The sequence below is a fragment of the Drosophila miranda genome, chromosome 4 (assembly GCF_003369915.1).
Source record: "Drosophila miranda strain MSH22 chromosome 4, D.miranda_PacBio2.1, whole genome shotgun sequence".
NCBI lineage: Eukaryota > Metazoa > Arthropoda > Insecta > Diptera > Drosophilidae > Drosophila > Drosophila miranda.
In genome coordinates, this window is record NC_046677.1 from 9,090,066 (window position 1) to 9,112,166 (window position 22,101).

The following is a 22,101-nucleotide window of genomic DNA, read 5'->3' on the forward strand; positions in this document are numbered from 1 at the left end:
AGTTCTCCTATTCCACTGTTCCTTATTCGCTGTGGAAATTTCCCATAAGCGAAAGGACACATTAGTTCGATTAACTACGTTGGATTATATTTATTTAGGACTTAAGACTTGCGTGGCTTCTTAGTCTCGCCACAGCCCAAGAGTACATCAGTGCCTCTGGCCTGAGCCTTGCCAGTGCTGGTGTTGTAGTACACCCGTCGCTCGATGCCTTCCTTGGTGATGATGGCGATGCGCGATACTCCCCCGGAGAAGGAATCGTGATGGATGGCCTGTTTGAGGGCCGACCGGAAAAGCAGCACCAACTCCTCTTTCTCCATGTTCGGACGGTAGCCGTCCCGGAGCATGCCACTAATGTATATGGAACCAGATCCGCCATAGCTCAACTGTTCGCGCATCATCATGCCGCCCAGCGAAATGTTGTACACCTGGGCCCCGTGCAGATCGTCCCAGCCACCCACAATGATGCCGGCACACAGGTATTTGCGACCGTCGTAGCACTTGTCCCGGAACTCCGTGGCCACGTCGCGGACAAGGGTCTGCTCCCCCGTGTGCATCTCGCGATGCCACATCAAATTCGAGACCACCTCAGCGAGCTCCTGGGTGTCCGCAGCAGAGCCACAGCGGCAGCAGTAGACGTTGTCCGTGATCCGAGTTACTTTGTCCGCGATTCGATTGGCCACATGGCCCGCAGCGGTGGTGCGGGAATCAGCACCCAGCACCACGCCACCGTCAAACTCGGCAGCCATGATGGTGGTGCCACACTCGACTGGAGTGAAGGAATTTATTAAGTCTAAATCGAGCCAAGATGAATTATTCATTTTGGTTTCTTTCAAAATATACAATATGTTGGCAGTCTCTCGTTTTGGAACTATGGGAAGTTCTAGCCAGTGACTATTAGATTAATGTTTCGGAAGACAAAGGCCAGGCCTACTACTGTGTGATCGAGTGAAAACTTTTAACATTTCGAGCTCTTTGAACGCTTCGAATATTTGGCAGTAAAATAATCTGAGATGCAGTTGAATAGTCCTAGAACTTTGGAGTGAAATACAGAATATTTCACAGATCACATAAAACATACGAATCGATGGGGTTATAGTTCATTGAAAACCATTCCTCCATCATATCCCGTAGCGCTTCCTCCTTTAAATATCTGAAACTGCGCAGAGATACTCCTTCGATGGCTTCTCCCTAAGCTCTGTCTCGCTTCCCCTCCCCTTCCAGCATCCCGGGGCAGGCACTCTACTTTTCCTGATTGCCTGCCTGTGCTGTAATCAGAAAGTCCTTGCACGTATCCAGAAATAAGCATAAGAAACATTTCACAAAATGTCCACAAAAATTACAGAGAGGAAAGGCGGGGGCGGGCATTTTTTACAGTGTGTGTGTGTGTGTGTGTGTGTGAGTGTGCAGGGTGCAACGCAAGAGAGTGCCACAAAACGATCAACATTAACTGCCGTTGGCCCCCTCAACAGCCGCGCCCACTTGATAGACGTAATTTTGCAGCAAGTGTTGCGCCGCCCACTTGGAGGCAGGGGCAAGATGAAAGAATACGAAGCTGAAGTGGCAGCAGCAGCAGCAGCAGCAGAAGAAGAGTGCATTTAAATGACCGTTTTGTCGCAGCTCCTCTAATGACAACCACTTGCGGCTGTCAAATGCAACTCTGCACGGCACGCAGGGTTGTAATATTTTATGGGCAACCCTGCAGAGATGCCTGATGTTTGTTTTTTTTGACCAACACAATGGAAAATGGCATATGAATGGCATTACTCCTACGATACTGCTCTCCAGCCTCCCCTCTCATTTGGCGCACTCATAATTTCCCCATTAACCTTATTTTCCTGTTATGCACGAGTGGCCCCTCCAAGATGATATCGTCACCCTTCTGCTATGGGGTGTCCAACCCCGTTTGGAGAACGCTTTTTTACGATGAATTCTCCCATTTTCTCCTCTGCTGCTGCTCCCTGATGGATTTTAAATGAACTTTAACACGTGCGCGATGTCCCTGGTGGTCCTTGGGAGCGGAACGAAGCTAAGTAATTGGTTTAGCAGTGCTCTCGAGGGCGTGGCACGAACGGGTTCGTTTCACAGATTATACTCGGAGTTGATTTTGAGAGAGCTAAACTAATAATAAAAACGTTTCATTCCACTCAGAGTTCAGGGTACAGGGCAACAGATGGTGCCACGATGAAATGAAATTCTTCCTTCCTAATGAGATATTGAGTATAATGAAAATTGGATCGTTTTATCAAAGCGAGAAATTACCTTTAGCCCTGCAGAACTTATAAGGTTTGACATATCTCCTATTTTTTTTGGGAGCGGAACCACCTTATGGGTTGCCATCATTTCTTATCGAGGTGTAATTTTGTTTCATTTGCACATGTGGAAGTTTCTTGAACCATTTTCTTGGGAAAAAGGTAACCCATTCATTTGTACGACTTCCTGGCTGGAAAAAACATTTGAATTGTTTGCCTCTAAAATGTGTGTCCTCTGGGGGGAGTTTTCAAAACTACACCAAAGAAAGTGCCAGCATGCTTGTTGTTCCTCAGATTTAAGTGTGTGCCAAATGCACGTTTAATAACGTAATTTCTGAAGCGTGCAAAAGATATTTTTAACATTTAGTTGTTCTTCTTCGTCAAAACTTCAGCTGCTGCTGCTGCTGCTGGCAACTTCCACACTTTTTCTGCTTCATCTTGCAACAAACTCCACTGCAGATACATATGTATCTGGCACTATGTACACACACATTAGATACATAGGAGGTTCAACCTACGTGAGTCGTCCAACTTTTTAGCCCAAAAAACAAAACGAAACGAAAAAAAATCAAGTAAAAATTTGCATATGCAACGACGTTACTCCTGGCGATGACGATGATGATGATGTCGCAAGGAGTCGTTCACACGCACACACACACACACGCAGGACATTCAGCACTGGTAGGAATAGCTGCTGGCAGCCAGCAAGCAGCACTCCTGAAAGCTTCGCCACTTTTATGCAAATAATGTCTTGCCTGGAATTTTTGTTATTTATAGTTAAGATAGCAAAACGTGTGGATGTCTGTGGATATATCTCAAAAACTATCTACGTGTGTGTGTGTGTGCATTAGTAGCCATGTCTCCGTAGATCCCGGGACACACTGTCTCCTGCTCTCTCCTCTATACAAGTTATTGCTTCATTTCTCGGGCAAACTTCTTCTGCAGCACCTGACAAAAGTGGATACTTTTCGAGGAGAAGAGCCCAAGCTGGTGGATGGATGGGCAAGTTTTTTGAATGTCAAACTTGAATATAGGAAGGTAACCATCTACCATCTGCCATCTCTCTATCCACTGCATGTCTCTGCGTGTGTGTGTGCGTGTGTGTCTTGCAGTCAAATTACATTCTGTAGTCTCACACAAGAAACAAGAGGAGGAAAAAAAAAATAGAAAATTGTCATTAAAGTTTTTGGCAGTTGACTTCGATTCGTTTTTCTCTCTCTTTCGGTCTCTCTGCATCTCCTTTCGTCTGCATCTTTTATTAGTCATAATTTAAATTGACATTTGCTGTAGTTTTAATCTCGTTTCAATGATTGGAGGAGCTCCAGCTACAGCCACAGTCACTCTTTTGACAGATCCCACATCTGACACGACACACAATGTAGGACGAAGCATAAATTCGATTATGAGCAGACGAAATTGCAATAAATATGTAAATTTTATATGTGATTGGTAGAATGTTAAGTACTAGATAAAATTCAAATGGAATAAATTTTATGTTGCGATTTAAGAAAGTTATTAAAAAGAAACCCTAGCGAAATCGTTTCAGCCAGAAATAAACCTTTAAGAGCATGGAATACTAACGAAATTCCATTAAAATCATGTCTTAGGTCCTACCTACATTCAGAAAAGAATCTAAATCCCCCATCATATAAGTATTTTAAATATTCGCTTGGGGGCAAGACCCCTGCGTCAACCCCCGACTCACTCGTCTTGCTCGTAGAATATCGAGACCTCGACGACTTCAAACGTTTTTCAATAATAGAGAGACGTTCTTTAAATATTTTTCCTTTAAATATAGTTCGTGTCTTTTATATATTATGGTTATTACAGATCTATAAAGCCTCACCTAATTCCACATAGAGTTTTGGTCGTATATTCTCCTGCCAGGCACTTTGATTACCAATCACGTGGAGTGTCAGTAGTAGGAAGACTTGCATCCAACCGTATCTGTATCCGTATCCGTAGTATCCATACAATTTGCTTAACTTATGCTTCAGTATTTTTGTGGCTGTTGTTGTTGTTGTTGTTGTTGTTTCTACTGTTGTGTCTTTTGTTGCCGTTGCTGTTGTTATTATTGCACTTTTCAAATGCATTTTGTGGCTTTTATTGTTATTATTGTTGCTGTTGCTGTTGCTGATGCGGATGCAGATGCTGTGGTTGTTGCTTTGGTTTTTGTTTTTGTGGCTTCTATTATTATTTTTATTGTGCGTAATTTGGTTTGCAGAGTTGTGGGAATTTAACATTTTCTATTTTGCATAAATTGATGTAAATGTTTGCCTATTTTGTCGGTCGGTTACAATGTTCAAAAATTGGTAGGGTTGCTGTTTTTGTTGCTGGTTTGGTTTCCCTGCGAGTGTGTGTTTTTCTCCTTAATTTATTTTATTTGATTTGATTTTATATATATATATATATGTATATATATTTTTGCTGTGTTCTGGGGATTATTTATAATTTATTTACTGCATCTTTTATTTACTTATGGGATTTTAAATAGTGCAAATATATTAATTTCTTTTTTTTATTTAACCATTTTTTTGTTGTTTTTTGCTCAACAAAGTTTATGTTTAATTTTGGTTAAAAAAAATTAAAGTTCTTGTTATTTATGGAGAAACTTTTATCAAACAATTTTGTTGCGGCTAGGAAGTTTCGTCATTTCTGTAATTAGAAGAGAGGGAGAGAAAAATTAGATAAATTAGTAATCAACTTGAGAGGGTTTAAAGTTTTGAATAACTTTCAGAAAATATAAGAGTTTAAGACTAAATATTAATTATTGAATATTTTACATGATTTTTTAATAATTAATATTTTAATATAAAATAAATTAATAATATACGTTAATAATACAGTCCTAATGGAATTATCTTTCAAAACTTTCTTTCTTTAAAAATTTATTTAATTAAATATATGCTGAAAAACAATTTAAAAATTTATGATTTTAAAATTTGACTACAAGATTATTCTCAGTGTATGTTTCTTATACTGCTTCTGTGCTTCGATTTTCGCTAGATTGCTGGTCGTCTGTTATTCTTTTCATTTGCCTATTAAGCTGTTGTTGCTTTGCTCGGTTCTGCTGAGAGAGTGCATTCAGGACAGAGACCCACTCAGAGAGGATCGTAGAAGCGTAAAACGTAGATCGTTAATCGCAGATGCTATGCGATAAGAGCTATTTGGTGTTGCTGTGAGTGTGAATGAGAGGGCAATATCATCCCATGGAAGTGAGTGGTGTAAACTTTTATAAAGAAAGCCGTAGATGGTTTCAGAAAATGGAATTGAGATCGAACAGTTTGTCTGCTTCCATTAGGTACTGGTACTACGATTATTGGTACTGGTACTACCCAGTGGCCCATTATCCTCTAATGTGCATGTGCCGCAAATTTTAATGGAAATACGCTTTAAATCATTTATCATTTTGCGCGTAGAAAAAAAACAATTTAAAATAAACGTTTTTAGCAATAAATTAGGCAAATAAATTTGTATATTATATTAGTCCCATATCCTATTTTTTATGTCCCCCAATTTTTTTTTTTTTTAAATATTATTTTCTAATATATATCCCCCATTCGTTTTGCATTTTTTCAATTTCGATGGCATAAATTTTGTGCTCGATTTAATGTAGGTCCCCTTACTCTCATGCCAACCCATCTCCCCGCGTTTCTTGGCCAAGTTATTGAAAGCGGCTTATTGTGCAATCGTGTGTGTGCACACACACAAACACACACACACACACGCGGATGGGGCCACGCCCAGCTATTAAGGCGCCCAGCTTTTGCTATGCAGATACTCTCGTAAGTTGAGCGACCTTCGCCCACAAATGGAAATGGAAATGGAAATGGAATGTGAGTGAGGCGCAAGAGCAGTGAAAAAGAAGAATAAAGAAAGCACAGAGCGGGAGAGAGACAACAGAGAGGCGAAAACAAATTGAAAGGAATGAAGGAAGTGAAGGGTGAAGGAGCATCGGGGAGAAAAGGTGCCAAGTAGCGTGCACAGTTAATGAGTTTTCCCAGCACACCCACCACCCCCCGCATCAGCCAGCACCCCCCAGCACTCACACTATTTTCCCAACGCAGAGAAATTAAAATGTAGCACGAAAATGTACAAAAATCTAGCACACGAAGGGGTTGACAAGGTGTTTGCTGTTCTGTTCTGTTCCGTTCTGCTCTGTTCTATGGGGGCTAGCCTCGACTCGAAATGGGGTTATTTGGTGTCATAAATCTCCACAGGTGAAACCCCCCTAGACCCCCAGAAGCGTATGGGGAGGGGTGCAGTGTGGCAAAAGTGCAGCGCAATTTGTTTTTCCAAGTCATGTGCATCTGTGTCGCCTACGTTCTAATTATGACGTCAACAAAGCGCGTAGGTGGCAAATAAATAGAGAAAAAAGACCCCGAAATAAGAGCCGAGCTTTGGGGAAACTCTAGATACCCTGAATGTGTCCTCCCGTTTAGGGGAAGTTTGTACAGCCAATTACTGTATTGACCTGAAGAATAGTCTTTGTATTTTAATGCCGAATAAAATCGTATACTCTTTATAGGGTCGCCATTTCTTCCTTTATTCCATTGCAGTCGTTACAGGGTATCCATTCTGCTAGAATGATACGTTGGGGCATGTGGCATGCGACGAGTACAAGTCGAGTATCCACTTTGCAGCCGGCTCTCGTGTATCTTTTTGTTCCTCTTCACCGATTGTTAGTTTAGATAAAGCGCCACAGATACGCACTCACACGCAGACACACGAGCATGGAGGAGCAGCAGGTGTAAGCGTCTGTGTATTAGTCGAGTGCCCTCAAAAGTGTTTACGCAAAATTTAACCCAAAACTGTAATGGCAGGGATAGTCAGAGTGAGGTAGAAAGAGAGAGGGGGGGACTATCGAGTGGAGATCTCAATAAAAGATTTAAGTGAAAGCAAGAGAGCTTTTGGATAGAGGATGCCACAAAAGCATGCCATTTTTGAAATGAAATTCGAATACAAGTTGGTCATCGAAAGAGGGCATTAAAACGACGTCGATTATTTATCGATAACCAGGAATATACACTTTCTAACATTTAAAAATTGTATAATTAAAAAAATTATAAATTATTTTTGAATGAAATTCCTGCAGATTTCTCTCATTTCTCATCTCCTCGTAGGTTTTGCCTGAATGCTCAGCAATAATTTAGAGCTAAACAAATTCTGGTAATTCTAGTAAGAGGCCCAATGCAAAATGCAAACATAAAACACTTTACGGGTGGAAAAGCATCCTCATCAAAAGAGAGCCGTTGCCCTGGCATTTAAAATGATTTTTCCCCTACACACAAAAGAGCTCACGAAAAATGAGCCACAGCCACTGCCACGCCCAAGCTCTGACTCTGGCTCAGCCTGGTCCTGGTCCAGGTCCAGGTCCTCCTGAATCTGGCAATTGCATTACACAGTGCAGTCGGACAGCATTTCCCCTCCTGTTGTGCAAGGACTTAGAGGGGCCTAGGGTTCTGTTTTGTAAATGGCTACCAAAAATTAAATGCCACAAATCCCTGCAGACAGCACGAATATGTCAAGAGTGTGTACTCGTGGTGTATGCTGTGTGTGTGTGTGTGTGTGTGTGTGGTGTTTAAACAACTACAATAACAATGTCGGCGGCAGCCAGAGACCCGGGTCTGCGTCTGAGCCTGATGCATTGCGCATATTACTCAAAAATAAAACCAACACAAAAAAAAAACAGCAAGTAAAATATAACAAAAAAAAACAAAAACTGAACAAAACACAAAGAAAACACGAGTAGGCATTGTGAGGTCACGGCTGGAAAATACCCTCTATAAGGCACAACGGAAATGAAACTGAATATGGGACTGGAAGACGTGTATTCAGAAGAGCCTAAACCTTTTCGGTCTTTCGGTTCGGTTATACGAGTGGGGCGTCATGCGGCAGCGCCTCTCGGCTTGTAATAGGCCTCGGCTGTCTAACACTTGATGGTTATTGCACCTCAACGCTCTAATATCAATAAAAATATCCTACAAATGAAGTTCCACGACTTTTATTTACTTGGAGGAGAAATTGAGGGGAAAACTTTGTATAAAACTCCGTTTTTCATTGTATAAACAAATGAAGATGATGGCTTTTTTGCTGACAATTAAACGATATTTTACAAGCACTTCTCCTATATGGATATTCAGTGAATGAATGATTTGCATACCCTCTACTGCAGTCATTGCTGTGCTCTGACATCAGATAACCCCCACCCTCACCGCCCCGCCCGGCCCGCCCACACACTTAACACTCATCAGGCAATGCAATTTGCTTTTTTGCGGCCGCCATTTTGTTGCAGCCCTTACAAAATGGCCGCCAGAAAAGCGCAAAAAATCATCACTTAATACACAAATAAATGGCGCATTTTTCGACTGTTTTCCGTATATATATACATATATGTTGTTTTTTTTTTGTTGTATCACTTTATATCGTTTCGTTTCGTTTGTGCTGCTTCTGCGGCGCTGCAATGGGAAAATATTTATGTGGAAAATCTTCTGCGGCTCGACGCGAGGTTTTTCTTCATTTTGTTTCAGTTTTTCCAACGACTTGTTTGTCTTGTCTGCATATCCTGCAGCGATTTGTTTCTGTTTCTCCTGCTGGTTATTCCGTTTTTGGACTCCTTCTCTCTCTCTCTCTCTCTCTCTTATCCTTTTTCTTGTAAAAATGGGATTTGTTCTTGTGTGTGTATCGCGCGGCGCAAAAGTTCTCATTTATTAGCTTTGTTTATGTGTCTGTTTGAAAATATTTTACAATTTTTACAGGGACATACAACGGGGATACATCATACGTGTGTATGTGTGTCGTCGTCCTCCTGGCAGCAAAGACAAACAGATTTATTCGTTTAGAAAACTTTGCTTCCTTATCTCCACATTCATGTGTCTCTATCTGTGTCTGCATCTGTGTTTGTGTTTGTGTTTCGTGTTTTATGTTCATCTTCGCAAGGAAGAGGCCCTGCGTCCTGAGTCCTGTGCCCTGTGTCGTGCGGCCTGTGGCCTGTGCTGCGGCTGTGGGGTACTTGAGTAAATAATCATAATGGAATTTTTAAGGCTTATGACAATTTAACATGTCTAACCCTCGAGTGCTCCTTGCGGTGTCGCTGTCTGTCTCTGTGAGACCCTCTGCAGATCTCCGTTTCTCTGTTTCTGGTTTTTGGTTAACAATGAATTATGCGCCTCTTTTGGCGGATTTAAATTTGTATATTAAGTTGGTATTTAATTGGAATTTATGCGATTAATAAATGAGATATGAGCGCAGGAAAAAATTGTGAGATATTTCTTACATTTGAAATATTTATGAGTATTTTTAATGAATGGGTTTTTCTATTGAGAATTTTCGTATCCTGTATATAGATTGCCGTTCCCCTATGGCACACATTCATCGAATGGAAGTAGGTCATTGATTTGCTGCACAAATTTCATATAAACTAACAGATTTCAAAAATGTTTCAAATTAATTTAAAATTCAACTAAATTCCTGGATTGTGAATTTTTAATTATTTCAATTTATATAAATAGAATAAATAAATATATAAATTAAATAAATAAAGAATTTTAAAAATGAAATAAATTATTATATAAATAAATTTAAAAAAAAAAAAATTAAATAAATAAATTAAATTGAGTAAATAAATAAATTAAATATATAAAAATATACATTTAATAAATATATACATACATTTAATAAATATATACATACATTTAATAAATATATACATACATTTAATAAATATATAAATTAAGTGAATATATACAAATTAAATAAATAAGAAAACATAAGAATTACATAAATATATACTTGAACAAAAATATATATTAAATAAAAAAAGAAATGTATATATGAATTAAATTAATATTTAAAGTAAATAACTACAATAAAATTAAATTAAATTAAATCTATTCATAAATTTAAAATATAAATTTAAAAAATATATAAAAAATTAAATAAATATATAAATCAAATATATATACAAATTAAATTAAAAAATAAAAGGAAATTTACAAATGAAATAAATAAGTATATAAATTAAATAAATCTATAAATTAAATAAATCTATAAATTAAATAAATCTATAAATTAAATAAATCTATAAATTAAATAAATCTATAAATTAAATAAATCTATAAATTAAATAAATCTATAAATTAAATAAATCTATAAATTAAATAAATCTATAAATTAAATAAATCTATAAATTAAATAAATACCGCCAGTAAGGCTGATACGATTTTCAGGATCAATATTGTGGTGTTTGAAAGGGGAAAAATCAGCCAGGGAATATTGCCAGTCACATGTGAACGTGGCAACGAGCTTGGGTACGTGGGTACGAGAGTCTTAGTTCTCGTTCCTAACTAATTTAAGTTTGTTTTGTACTTTTGTTAATTACTATTCTCTATAGAAAAGATAAGATCTCTTATCTCTGGCCAATTTATCAGCCTGCCAGCCAGTCGGCAGCCTCCGTCCTCCCCCCACAGCGAGGACTCAAAGCTCATTTGGGGAGAGTTTAAGCTTTATTATCTCCCTCCAAGGCTCAAGAGTAGTGAGCTCTGGCGGAGCGGTGCGGAGGGGACTTATACCTATTTCTTATGCCATGTCACGTTCGCGCTGAATCTCTTTTTTCTGCTGCTGCCGTTGCTTGGGCGTTAAATATTTTTTTTCTCTCTCTATCTCCGCGGTTGTCTTTTGGCGTATTTTTTAGTAAATAATAGTTAGTTAGTTCTCGGCTGGCTCTCCCTCTCTCTCTGTATCTCTCTGTGTGTTCCCTCGTAATTATTATTCGTATTCCGGTCTCTGAAAGGCAGCTGGTGCCCAAAAAGGCTTCCCTTTCTTTACTTTGCCGCATTCTGTTTGGCCTGGGATTAGCATAATGCTATTTATTGTTGTGCTTTTCTTGTTGCCATTCGGCATTGTGGCCTGGCCTGGTCTGGCCTGGTCTGGCCGACTGCTAACTTGAATTTCTTTGCCAGTTTGCCAGTGGAGGTGGCTATGCAAATTTCTGCAACTTCCTCTTCTTCCGATGCTGCTGGCAGTGCAACAGACTTTTCTTGTTTTGGTGCCCGCCACTCGATTCATTATTAATTTTTGGCTTACAATTTACACTTGATGAACATCTAAATGGAATGGGAAACGGATGTCCCTGGGTCCAATAGACTGTGATAACAATTTGTAGACTGAAAGTTTTTCCCGGAGTCCCCCCCTCCGCCCCACACAAGTGCTTTTATGCAAAACTGCTGGGCAAACCAATTTGGAATTTGTTGATAGAAGAGCGAAAGATGGCAGAGAAGGGAGAACATGGATAAGCAAGAGTCCTTCAGAGCAGAGTCCTTCAGTTTAAGTGGCCAGAGGATGTCTGTCCATTATGCATTGTGTATAGTGGAAGATGCCACCGCTGCAGCGGTGGTTGCAAGCAGAACAATTTCTGCGCGCTGCACTTCCATTAGAATTGAAGTATACTTTTAAGAAAATTGAAAAGAAAGTGAAAAGACTGGATGACAGAATAAAATAAATGTGGAAAATTCATCTACAACTAATGGGAAAACTGACCAAAGCAAAGGTTGGCCTGAAAATATTTCTAGGCAAAAATATTTATTCATATTCCTTGAAATCAATTTCCTTTTCTCTTGTGTGTGTTTTCTTTGATAAAAAATATTTTTCATAAATATTTTCCACGTCACGTCTGCGCATTGTCCATGTCCCCACCTCCACCCTCCCCTCTCTCGGTCGCTCCTTTGCCAACCGGTTGACAAGCATTTAGTACGTGTTAGACCTCGACCAAAGGGCTTAACGCATCTCCACCAATCTACAACGCCTCCCCACCTCCTCTGGGCATCTCGGGCCAAAATGTGGCACTTTGATTCCATGATTTATGGGGCGTTTGATGCCAGGGGACATCCCCTGTCCGTCCGTCCCACAGCTCGTTTGCATTTGATAATCCCATTAAATTTGCGTATGTCGAGGACAATTTGACTCTGCCAGGGCTGGCGGCTTGAAAGCTGCTCATAAATAATGAAACTGGGATTTTCTAAATCAAGGAAATTCTACACGAAATATCAATAGATAGCTATTCTCGTTTCAGTAACTTCTATTTCGAAATGATTAAGCAGCGTATTTTATTTTCAGATTTTTGTCTAACGAGAAACGTGCCTGAAAAATGACTTTTGAGTGTGGTATCCATTAGACAAAGTTGACAAAGCGTTGAAATAAACAAAACAGAAAACCTAGAAAAAACTACAATCAATCAATCGAGTTTGTTTAGTCATTCGGTTATCAGGTGGTAACATGAGATACAGATACAACAAAATGCTGAGAAACAGAGCTCTGGGCCTTCTTGGGTTTCAGTTTCCAGAGAAAAGCAGAATGGGTGGGAGGGGGGTTAGTTGTGTACTTAATTTCTTTACGATCTTCACAATCAATTGGAAAAGCGGAAAACCCCATGGAGGAAACGACTTTTTGGGGGTCGCAGGGTGGGTCATCGTCAATTAGAATCAATAAAAAAAAAGCATAATAACGAAGATGCCACCAAATTGAGGCCACAAAAGTTAAACCAGGCAGGGTATCACAAATGTTTATTCAATGGAGAAAAAAAAGGAGGAGGAGTAGTGGGAGGATTTTGGTCCGAAGAAGGTGAGGACGGACGAGAGTTAGGTACACAATGTGTCACATCATAAATGTCACGGACACATTTTGTTCGCTCGGGGTTTTTAGTGCAGTCATAAATTTTTATTTTTCTCGTTCAAGAGTTCAAACAGAAACAACAAAACAAATAATAATAATAATAATAATAACGAGCAGAAGAGAGAGAGAGAGAGAGAGAGAAAGATATCGATAATGTTGAGCAGGGTCAATGCTACCCGAGTACCAGGAAAGAGACAGCTATAGTGAGAAAGAGAAAGAGAGGGCGCCATCCGTTTATGCGCGACACAAAGTCATAAATCACTTAATCACATAATTAGAATGTGGGAAGAAAAAAAGAATTGATTTACGAGATTTTGAATGCGAATTATTTGCCGGGGAGTCGCGTGTTTCGGATTATTTACTAACTTTCAACCCCCCAAAACACCCGCCACATAATAGTTCTATAGGAAATTTGTGCAAATGAAGTGCCACAGAGTGGGGGTTCCCAGACAGCCCCCGCCCCACCCGTGGCAGTATCTAGCGTTCTGGGGGTGGGGCGTAATGCAAATTGATGGATGGCACATAAGTGCAACATTGCAAGTGGCAGGGTCTCTAGTGGAACGATAGGGTGTGGCAGGGAGAGCGGGAGGGTTGTGTTTCCCCTTTTTCAAGGTGATTTCAAGAACGTTTGCAAAGGTTCTAAAAGGTGTGCCATACAACTTGTGTGAAATTCATGCAGCAAATCAAGGCGTCATTCGTTTGGCACAGTGGAAGTGGAATACTTTGTTAGGAGAACGAGGTGTGCCCATTCGTTTATGGGAAAGAAAAGCAGAAAAGCAAAGTGTCATTCAGTTGGAACAGTGGAAATGGAACACGCTTTTGAGCGAACGAAATGTGCCCATTCGCTTGTGTTAAATTTATGCAGAAAATAAAAGCCGCATACGGATGGAACAGTGGAAGTGGAACACCCTGTTGAACGATCCAAATGTGTCCATTTGCTTGTGTCGAGGTTATGCAGAAAATTGAAGCGTCATTCATTTGAAAACGGTGGAAGCGGAACACTATGTTAGAAGAAAGAATATGATTCTCTTAAAAATTTCCAAAAATAAACGACCATTCTCATTGTTAATTGAAATTTTAATCACACACTCACACAATTTCCCATTGAATACGATTAGGGATAAATAAAAGACAAAAAGGAAAGAGAAAACGCTTCCATCCAATCAGAGATTGTGCGACGCTGATGCTCCGTTGATGATGGCACGTGCTCATATTACAAGCAATGTTGTTTTTCTTCTGCCACACCAAGGATCCTTTCCCAGAGAGCGAGAGAGAGAAGAGGAACATGTACTGCCACAGCATTTTTTTTTTTATCGGGGACTGTCAAAAGTCAAAGTAAGCCGACAGACGGCAACAGGGAAAACAGGCATGGGACGGGGGAATAAATAAAAACCCAAAAGGTTTGAGGTACGTGACACCACCAATTGCTGCGAATGCACTGTCCCCCCCCCCCCCCCACACCCCCTAAGGGGTTTCGGTTCGGGGCCACCCTTTGCCGAACGGCCCTCTCTCTGGCATCCCCCTTAATCCCGTTTGACTTGAGGGCTTAGCACACACACAGTTGACATCGATAGAAGTTCTCTAGTGTTCTGTTCTGTGTTTCTTTTTTTTCCATTTTACGCTCTAAAGATCATTGCTAGGGGTTGGTGTCATAGCCGTTTAAATGCAACCGGTTGGCCCGGTTGGTCACTTGGTTCCTCTGGGGGGTTCGGACTATCATTAACTGTGCTCACTGATACCCTAACAGAAGAAGGGTATTCATTTCATCTTCTCGTAACACCCCGTTGCAGAGGGTTCGCATTATTGAGGAACAGTGCTTAAAAAATCAAGGGCATTCGAAGCCTCTTTCGTTGGAATATTCTTGGGAAATTTAATGGCAAAAAAAGGGCATTTTCAAGCTTTTCCTTGAAGCGTCGTACCTTTTCAGCCTTTCCTATTTTTGAGACCCTTTTTTTGATTCATTTTCAGCTGGTTCCCCACAGGGTGCCCCTTGCCACAAGAGGGTGACCCAATCTCAAGGCGTTCCCAAGCACGCACGCTCTTTCTCTCTCACTGCCCGTTTCTCTCCTCTCTCTTTCTCTCTCCTGTTAACACTGTTTTTTTATTGCATCATAAATTTAATATTTTTATGCAATGTTTGTATAACGGTACGCTTTTACTACCCTCCTTGTGGCATGCCTCGTCCTCCCCTTGCAATGTCTGCATCCCCCCCTTATATTTCTGCCACCGAAACGAACGAACGAAAATATTCACAACATGCTAGAAACGCGCGCGCCCTTGGCTTGGCTGCCACTTTGCTCTCCAACAAAAATATTTTTGCTTCTGGGAAGTGTCGCCAGCGCGTGCCTTGGGAACATTTCTCTCTCTCTCCCTCACTCTCTTTTTTCCAAAAATCTGACAGCGGGTTGGGGGAGGGGGGGTCTGGGGATTGGTGGGTAAATTTCTGTTGTCATTTCTTGAATACTTGAGTCTTGGTTTTACGGATGCGTCTCCTACAATAACACGCAGAGTCCTTGTGCTTGTCCTTGGCTCTCAATCAAAGACAGGCACAAAAAAAACACAAAAAAAAATAATATATGAATGTCAAAAATTCATCTGACATTCAAAGGAATTTTTGGAGAGAAAAAAGAGCTTAAAATGTACCTTCAGGCATGTGTTAGCTCGGATTAGGAATTAATCAATCAGATGGTGAAAATGAAATTAAATCTTGGAATATATATGTTGATAAAATATTTAAAATATATCAGGGCTCTCTTTACATAGAAATACCATGGTTTATTGAACCTTTTTGCAGGGAAACTTTCCATATCCTTGAAATCTTCGATTTTTACCCTTCGTTTTTCTCAAACACAAACATTTACCTGCAAAGAAAGAGAGAGGAAAAAACTAAATTAAATAAAGAAAAACACATGGAAGAAGAAGCATTAAAATTTAATTTGATTTCGGGACTGCGATACACACGGCCGATATTGCAATTTCCCTAATGGCACACGCAGAACCTTTAAAAAGAAATTACCCATCATATTTACTTAGGATACGACAAAAAAAAGGGAGAGAAACCGAACCCATCATCACAAAAGCCTCGCCTTGTCGTGGCACACAACTTGCATACGAAATTACGAAATTCCCACGGCAAATCCATCCGACAGGCAGATAGAGAGAGTGCGATAGAGCCCTGGCAAATGTGTCTAACACACTCATCAAACCATCAAAATGAAAGACGAGACCGAAGCACCCATACCAAATGCTCAAATACTCAATTCTCAATCCTCAATCCACAATCCACAATCCTCCCCTGGAACCTAACTCAACCTTACCCTTGGCCATTAGCGGAACAGAAACACACCAGAGGAATCAATAAATCACATGGGAAGCAGAGACAGAGAGAGAGGAGAGATGGAGAGATGGAGAGAGAATAAAGAATCGAATGCCGCCTGCTTAAATGATCGAATGTAATGTCTCAAGACTGAGAGAAAGAGAGAACCGAAGCGAAGGCAAATCGAAATCAATTTCAATAAATTCCACCCAAACAAAGCCAAGAATTACACATGTGTGTGTGTGTGTGCCTGTTATCTGAGGCTCCATTCCGAACGAAACGAGTGAAAGAGGAATGGGAAGGGGAACGGGAACGGGAACGGGAAAGGGGAGCGGAACAGAACAGAACGGAAAGGGTTATGTATGACCGAGGGAGTGGGAAGGCCTGACCACTGACAAAAGCCTCTTAGTATGCAAATCGGGAGACCTCTCTTTCCTCGGCTGGGGTGGAGGGAGGTACACATTAAGGGAGTGAATCATGCTCTGCTTTACTCTTGAAACATCTCAAGATGCTGATAATTTATGCTGTAATAATTAAGCAGAAGCTCTCGTATCCCGAAACCCAAAATGACAGGCTGAATGTCGAGAGGAGTGGTGGTAGGTATGACTAACGGTAAGGCATTGCTGGAGGCGGCCACGGCTCTGTGGCACACACCACACGCCGCCGACACATTTAGAGGTTAGAGGCGACTCCATGCAGTGCAGCAGCAGCAGCAGGAGCCCAAGATAAACCACACAATGACACTGCCACACCCCGCTGATGACATAACCAAGGGGCCCACCGAGCGGCTTAAACGTTTGTTTATGCAGTTAAGGCTTACTATAATAGATTAGAATTGAATTGGAAACGAGAAAGAGCAAGAGGAAGAACATATTACCCATAGTTTGGGCAAGAGTCACATTCTTCGTTGAATCGCTGTAGCAATTTCCCGTAAGCGAATGGACACTTCGCCACGAACACAGATCATTTTTCAAAGGCGATTCAGGACAAAAGATATCGATTTAGCAGCAGAATCTGAAGTTCCAGCACTTATTTAATAGGCGTTTTAGTGTTTTAGATGAAATATAGATGAATAGATCGGAGATATTTATATGTTGTACATAATAAAAAGTAGATGGAATGTAATGTTTCGATTGAAACCCTTATCATTTGTGGAACTGTGCCAGAACATCCATCTTAATGTATTCCTGTTCAAGAACAAAAGGCTTTTCCTTTTTTATTAATGAAATATCTTCAATTTCCTTACCAGAGATAAACCGATCGTTCGGCTAATAAAAGCAAAGATAGTTTCTAGTTTCCTCCTATCTATCAGGAAATACCAAAGAAATAGCCTTAGATTGAACAAATGTTGCGCTGTAGAGGCTCCTAGAACATCTCTCTTGCCCCCATACCAGTGTGACTTAGCAGTGAAGGCTGTGCCGACGGAGTGAGTGAGTTATAATATTTTTTTAAGAACACTTCATTGATAAGAACACAGAACAAAGAAAAACATATGCTATCGGGATGGGGGTCCCCATTACAAGCCGCTGCTGACAAGGAAACGAAATGAATGAAGCTTCTGGGGGAAAGTTCATTTCATGTGGCAGGAAAGTTGACTTGATGCACTTAGTTGTTGCACTTGTAATTGAAATTTAGCAGCAAAACGACAAACGCACACATACACACCCAGCAGAGAGCAGAGAGAGAGTGGAAGAAAGCATTGTCTCTGTCTCTGGCTCTGGGAATTGAATTGAGCTGAGTGACTGCATGAGTGACTCGAGTGTCAGATGCCTGGGCTTTGATTGATGAAGATGAAGACATTTTCCGTTTCGGCGACGACTACGACCCACGCAGTGGAGAGCAATCCTCTCCTGCAACAACAGCATCAGCATTCAAACTGCAGTTGACCAGTGGACCACCATGGTACGAGTATGGGGCTGTACCCTGCCCTGTGCCCTCCTCCAGCCCCAAAGAGTTGTCAACGTTGCTGACCCCACGGCACCGACCGACCCATTGCCTGTTTTGGGTCTGGGGGGGGGTTGGGGGATAAATGTGGGAGTGGCCACAGTGGTGCAAGGCCAGGGAAAATAGCAAAGAATTTTACAATATTTCTCCACCACATTCTTGGTTGCCATTCCTTAAAAATGTGTCCATTCGGTTATGGGAAATTTCAAATTTGTACACCATTCCAAAAATATGCTGGCACAACCACTGTACCAAATAGCCCCCCTGTCAAAGCTCTCAGTTACCTTTTGGAGCCGCAAACTTCACAGCAGAACGTAGGCCAATGCCACAACAGACAGTGGCATCGGTGGCATCGGTGGCAGCCAGTAGCAGCCAACCGTTGACTGCATCAAACTAAGATGCCATTACGCTGGCCTCTGCTGCTCATTACCGGCTGGAAGAGCTAGAGAGAGAGGGAGCAGGGGGAGGGAGAGATGGCCCCCAGGAAGTCCAGCCGCAGTTCAAATGAATTTAATTGAAATTTCAAACTTGTCAAGCAGTGCCTGGCCCTTTCCCGCCCTCCTTCGGGGGCGAAATTGAAAAGCCGCATCTCCCACATTTTCCACATTTCCTACATCTCTGCCACATCTCCTCGCCTGCCCCCCCCCCCCCCCATGCCAAAGAGAAGGAAAAGGGCGGCGCGCAGTCAAGTGCTGCGAAATGTGAAAAAGTAAATAAGTTTTCGCCGCCGTTGCACTTTTAATGTTTTCCGGGACAACATCTGGCCAAGAATATACTGGCCAACCAGCAGCTACAGCTACAGCTACAGCTTCTGCTCCTGCCACAGGCCCCTACAACCCATATATACCCATCCTTCCATCCCACCATCCTTCCAAAGCAAAAGTGTCATCCAGAGGGTACGTAACTTTTTAAAAGAAAAGTTTCCCATTTGGCCGAGACTTGTCGTCTTTTCTTCTTTCGCTTCCTTCTACTTTTGTGCTTTTCTTCTTTCGCTCCTCGTAGTACCTTTCCCCGCCTCTCCTTTGCTTTTCGGTAAGTAGCTAGTTGACATTTTTTTGGGTTGGACTTTGTGTAGGTTTTTTTTTTTTAATACAAAGTACACTTTTCAATCATTAGTTGAACAATGAATTGGTCATTTTTCATCAGCAATTCACGAAAACTACAAATTTGTATCCATTTGAAAGTCCCAAAACATCTGGAGGCATTTAAGTGTTAATATGTTCATCTATTAGAGGACATGCAGGATGTTTATTTAGCAGCAGTTGTAACCAATACAGAAATTTACATTTCCAATTTAAATTTGAATTTCATTCTAATTGAGCTGACAAAAACCCGCCCTTTTGCTGCCTAGCCACACTGGGAGAGAGAGGGCGTTCAGTCCTTAACCCAATTGTGATCAAATTACTAAGCGCAGGCCATGGCTCATGGGCTAAATGCGGTGCAGCGGTGGCACTGCCCCCGAGGCTAAGTAGAAAATAAAAAATTCTGCCAAGAAAAAGTTCCCATTTGCAGCTGTCGCAACTTTCGGGCGTTGAGTGCAGCACTTCACTTCCTCTTGGGGGTTGTTTTGGCATCTTCGCTCAACATGCAAATACATCATGCATCAGGCATCAGTAATACTGTTTTCGGGGGTTAGAACCCCTTCTTTTTTCAGGGGGGAAAAAGTTCAATCGCTGTTAATGATGCTTGTGCTGCCAAATTTCGACTCGTTTTCGTTTTCATTTCATTGAAGGGCTCTACAACATCCTGGTCGTTGAGCATTTGCCAGTTTCGACCAGTTTTAGGGCACATATCATAGGAGTGTGGAGTACTATGGAGTTATAGAACCTTTGAAGTTGCTTCAATTAAAGATTAAAGGAAGGAATAATCAAGGAATAATCTTCATATAAAAAACCAGAACAAAAAAAAAGACTTTTTTTTCTTAGAAATAATTTAGTATAATAAATTAGAGAAAATATTTAATTATTAAAACATATGTATATATTTTTTTAGTCCTGGAAAATATTCCATAAAAATCATAATTATAAATCAAATGAAATAAAACCTTGGGATTTATATGAACAAACTGCGAAACAAACAATAAAAAATTATGTATTTTCCAAAATATTTCTCCCCTTAAATATTCTGCGGACAGTTTTTATTTAATATAGAATTAATTTTTTTATCTCGCATTTAATTTTGCGGAAAATTTGCTTTTACATTCGCTGCAGCAATTAAGTTGATCGTAAAATTTTCGCCCAAAAAAACTTTGGCGCTAATATAAAAATGCAGTTTGCTGCAGAATCACGAATGGCGGTTAAAAATCTATGAAAATATATTTTATAATTCGCATAAACCATAATTTATAATATCAATAAAATGAGAGGAAGGATAAAAATGAAAATGAAAATGTTCGCGGGCTAAAAATAATAATAGCCAAAGCATAAAACAAACTCCATGGATGGGAAAATTGTGTGCAAATAAAGGAAAAATGCATAAACTCTGCCGTGCAGGGGAGAGGGCGGGGGATGGAAAATTGCAAACATTGAATTTTTAATTGCAGCAAAATGTGTATTCTTTGGTTTTTATGGTTTTTACGGCACCAATCCGGCGTATTTGTGCATTTGCGTTTATTTATTTCTGAGCCTTTTTATCGCCCAGCCCCAGCCCCAGCCGCTCCCCCTTTCGAGATTTTTTTTGCAATTTATTAACTGCCATCTTTTTCCCCCCGCTTTTCATTTTCCACTGTGCAAATGCTATATGGAAAATGAATTTATATGTAGTGCAGTTTTGGAATTTTTTGTATTAATAACAAACAAAACAAAATTGTTTGCATAAACATAAAAATCATGGAGTCTATAAATCGGAAAACTTGAATCAATAGAGAGGGAAAATGATTGAAGTACCCAAGAAATGTGTTCACAAATCGTTGATTAAATATTCAATCGAATTACGATTTGAGTTGCGAAGAAACAGGGTTTCGTTATGTGATTTCCCAGAATATTTTTCTGTATATATAAATATATAATACCGATTTATTGACTCTCCTATCTGAGCACAGCCAAAATTGTTTATCAAATAAATAATTAAATAAAACACATTCGAAATTTCCGATGCATGGGCAAATTTTGTAATTTCCACTTGAAGGGGTTTACACTGTAAACCACCCGCCCCCACCCGCCTCTACAGGACAATTTGTCATAATTTAAATTTGGTTTTGCGTTTTTTATTGCATTTAATTAGCAATTCAATAAATCCATTAATATTTTATAGAATCATGAACGAATAATATTCCATTTGTTTTTTGATTTAAACCAAAATATATACAGTGCGTTTCTGTAGCATAGGGATAGGGATAGGTCCGGTCCGGTCTGGTCTGCCAACAGTTTCATTTTAAGCCATAAAGCCCTGCTTTTGTTATTTACTCTCTTGTGCAATTAACTTTTCCACACTTTTCGCAATTGAAAGAGGGACAAAAAAAAATGGGAGCCAAGGGATTAGCGCAGCGTCAAGGGAAAACCTCTTCGGCAGAAAAAAAAATAACTTTAATTATAATTTAATTAATATTTTAATTACACAGTCAATGGCTTTAGTTTGCGAGTGATTTTAGATTAAGTGGACATTTTAATTGCCATTTTATTGTGCCAGTTCAAGGGGGAACCAACCAACCATTTTCAACGCAATTTAAACGTGGAATTTAATATATGTTTTGAAATAAAAATACATCAATTTTAATGCCCGTCTAAAGAACAACTTTCGATGGGTTTTTGTTTATATTTCTCAGTTTACTTAACATAAAAAGAGGGATTAATAAAGGGTTTATTTTTATGTTAATTCCGAATAAAAATTAACATATTTAATATATTTATTTAATTGATTTACTGATTGCCTTAAGTCACGATTTTCCTAAAGCCTAGCTAAATAAATTGTACAATTTTAAATCAG

General features: G+C 40.1%; 2 protein-coding genes across 8 annotated transcripts in view; both read right to left on the bottom strand.

Moving 5' to 3' along the window:
- LOC108162447 (semaphorin-1A) overlaps positions 1–22,101 on the bottom strand; it is a 143,985-nt gene that overhangs the window by 117,469 nt on the left and 4,415 nt on the right. For all 7 annotated transcript variants that reach the window (XR_001775571.2, XR_004473093.1, XM_017297189.2 and 4 more), the window contains exon 2: positions 4,096–4,904. Coding sequence is in view for 5 of the 7 variants with exons in the window: in XM_017297189.2 (XP_017152678.2) it covers positions 4,096–4,492 (397 nt within the window). In the remaining 2 variants the exon portion in view is untranslated. The remainder of the gene's footprint in view (positions 1–4,095; positions 4,905–22,101) is intronic.
- LOC108162449 (proteasome subunit beta type-6-like) lies at positions 66–909 on the bottom strand. The gene has a single exon (XM_033393926.1). The coding sequence runs from the start codon at positions 816–818 to the stop codon at positions 102–104; it is 717 nt and encodes a 238-aa protein (XP_033249817.1). The 5' UTR covers positions 819–909; the 3' UTR covers positions 66–101.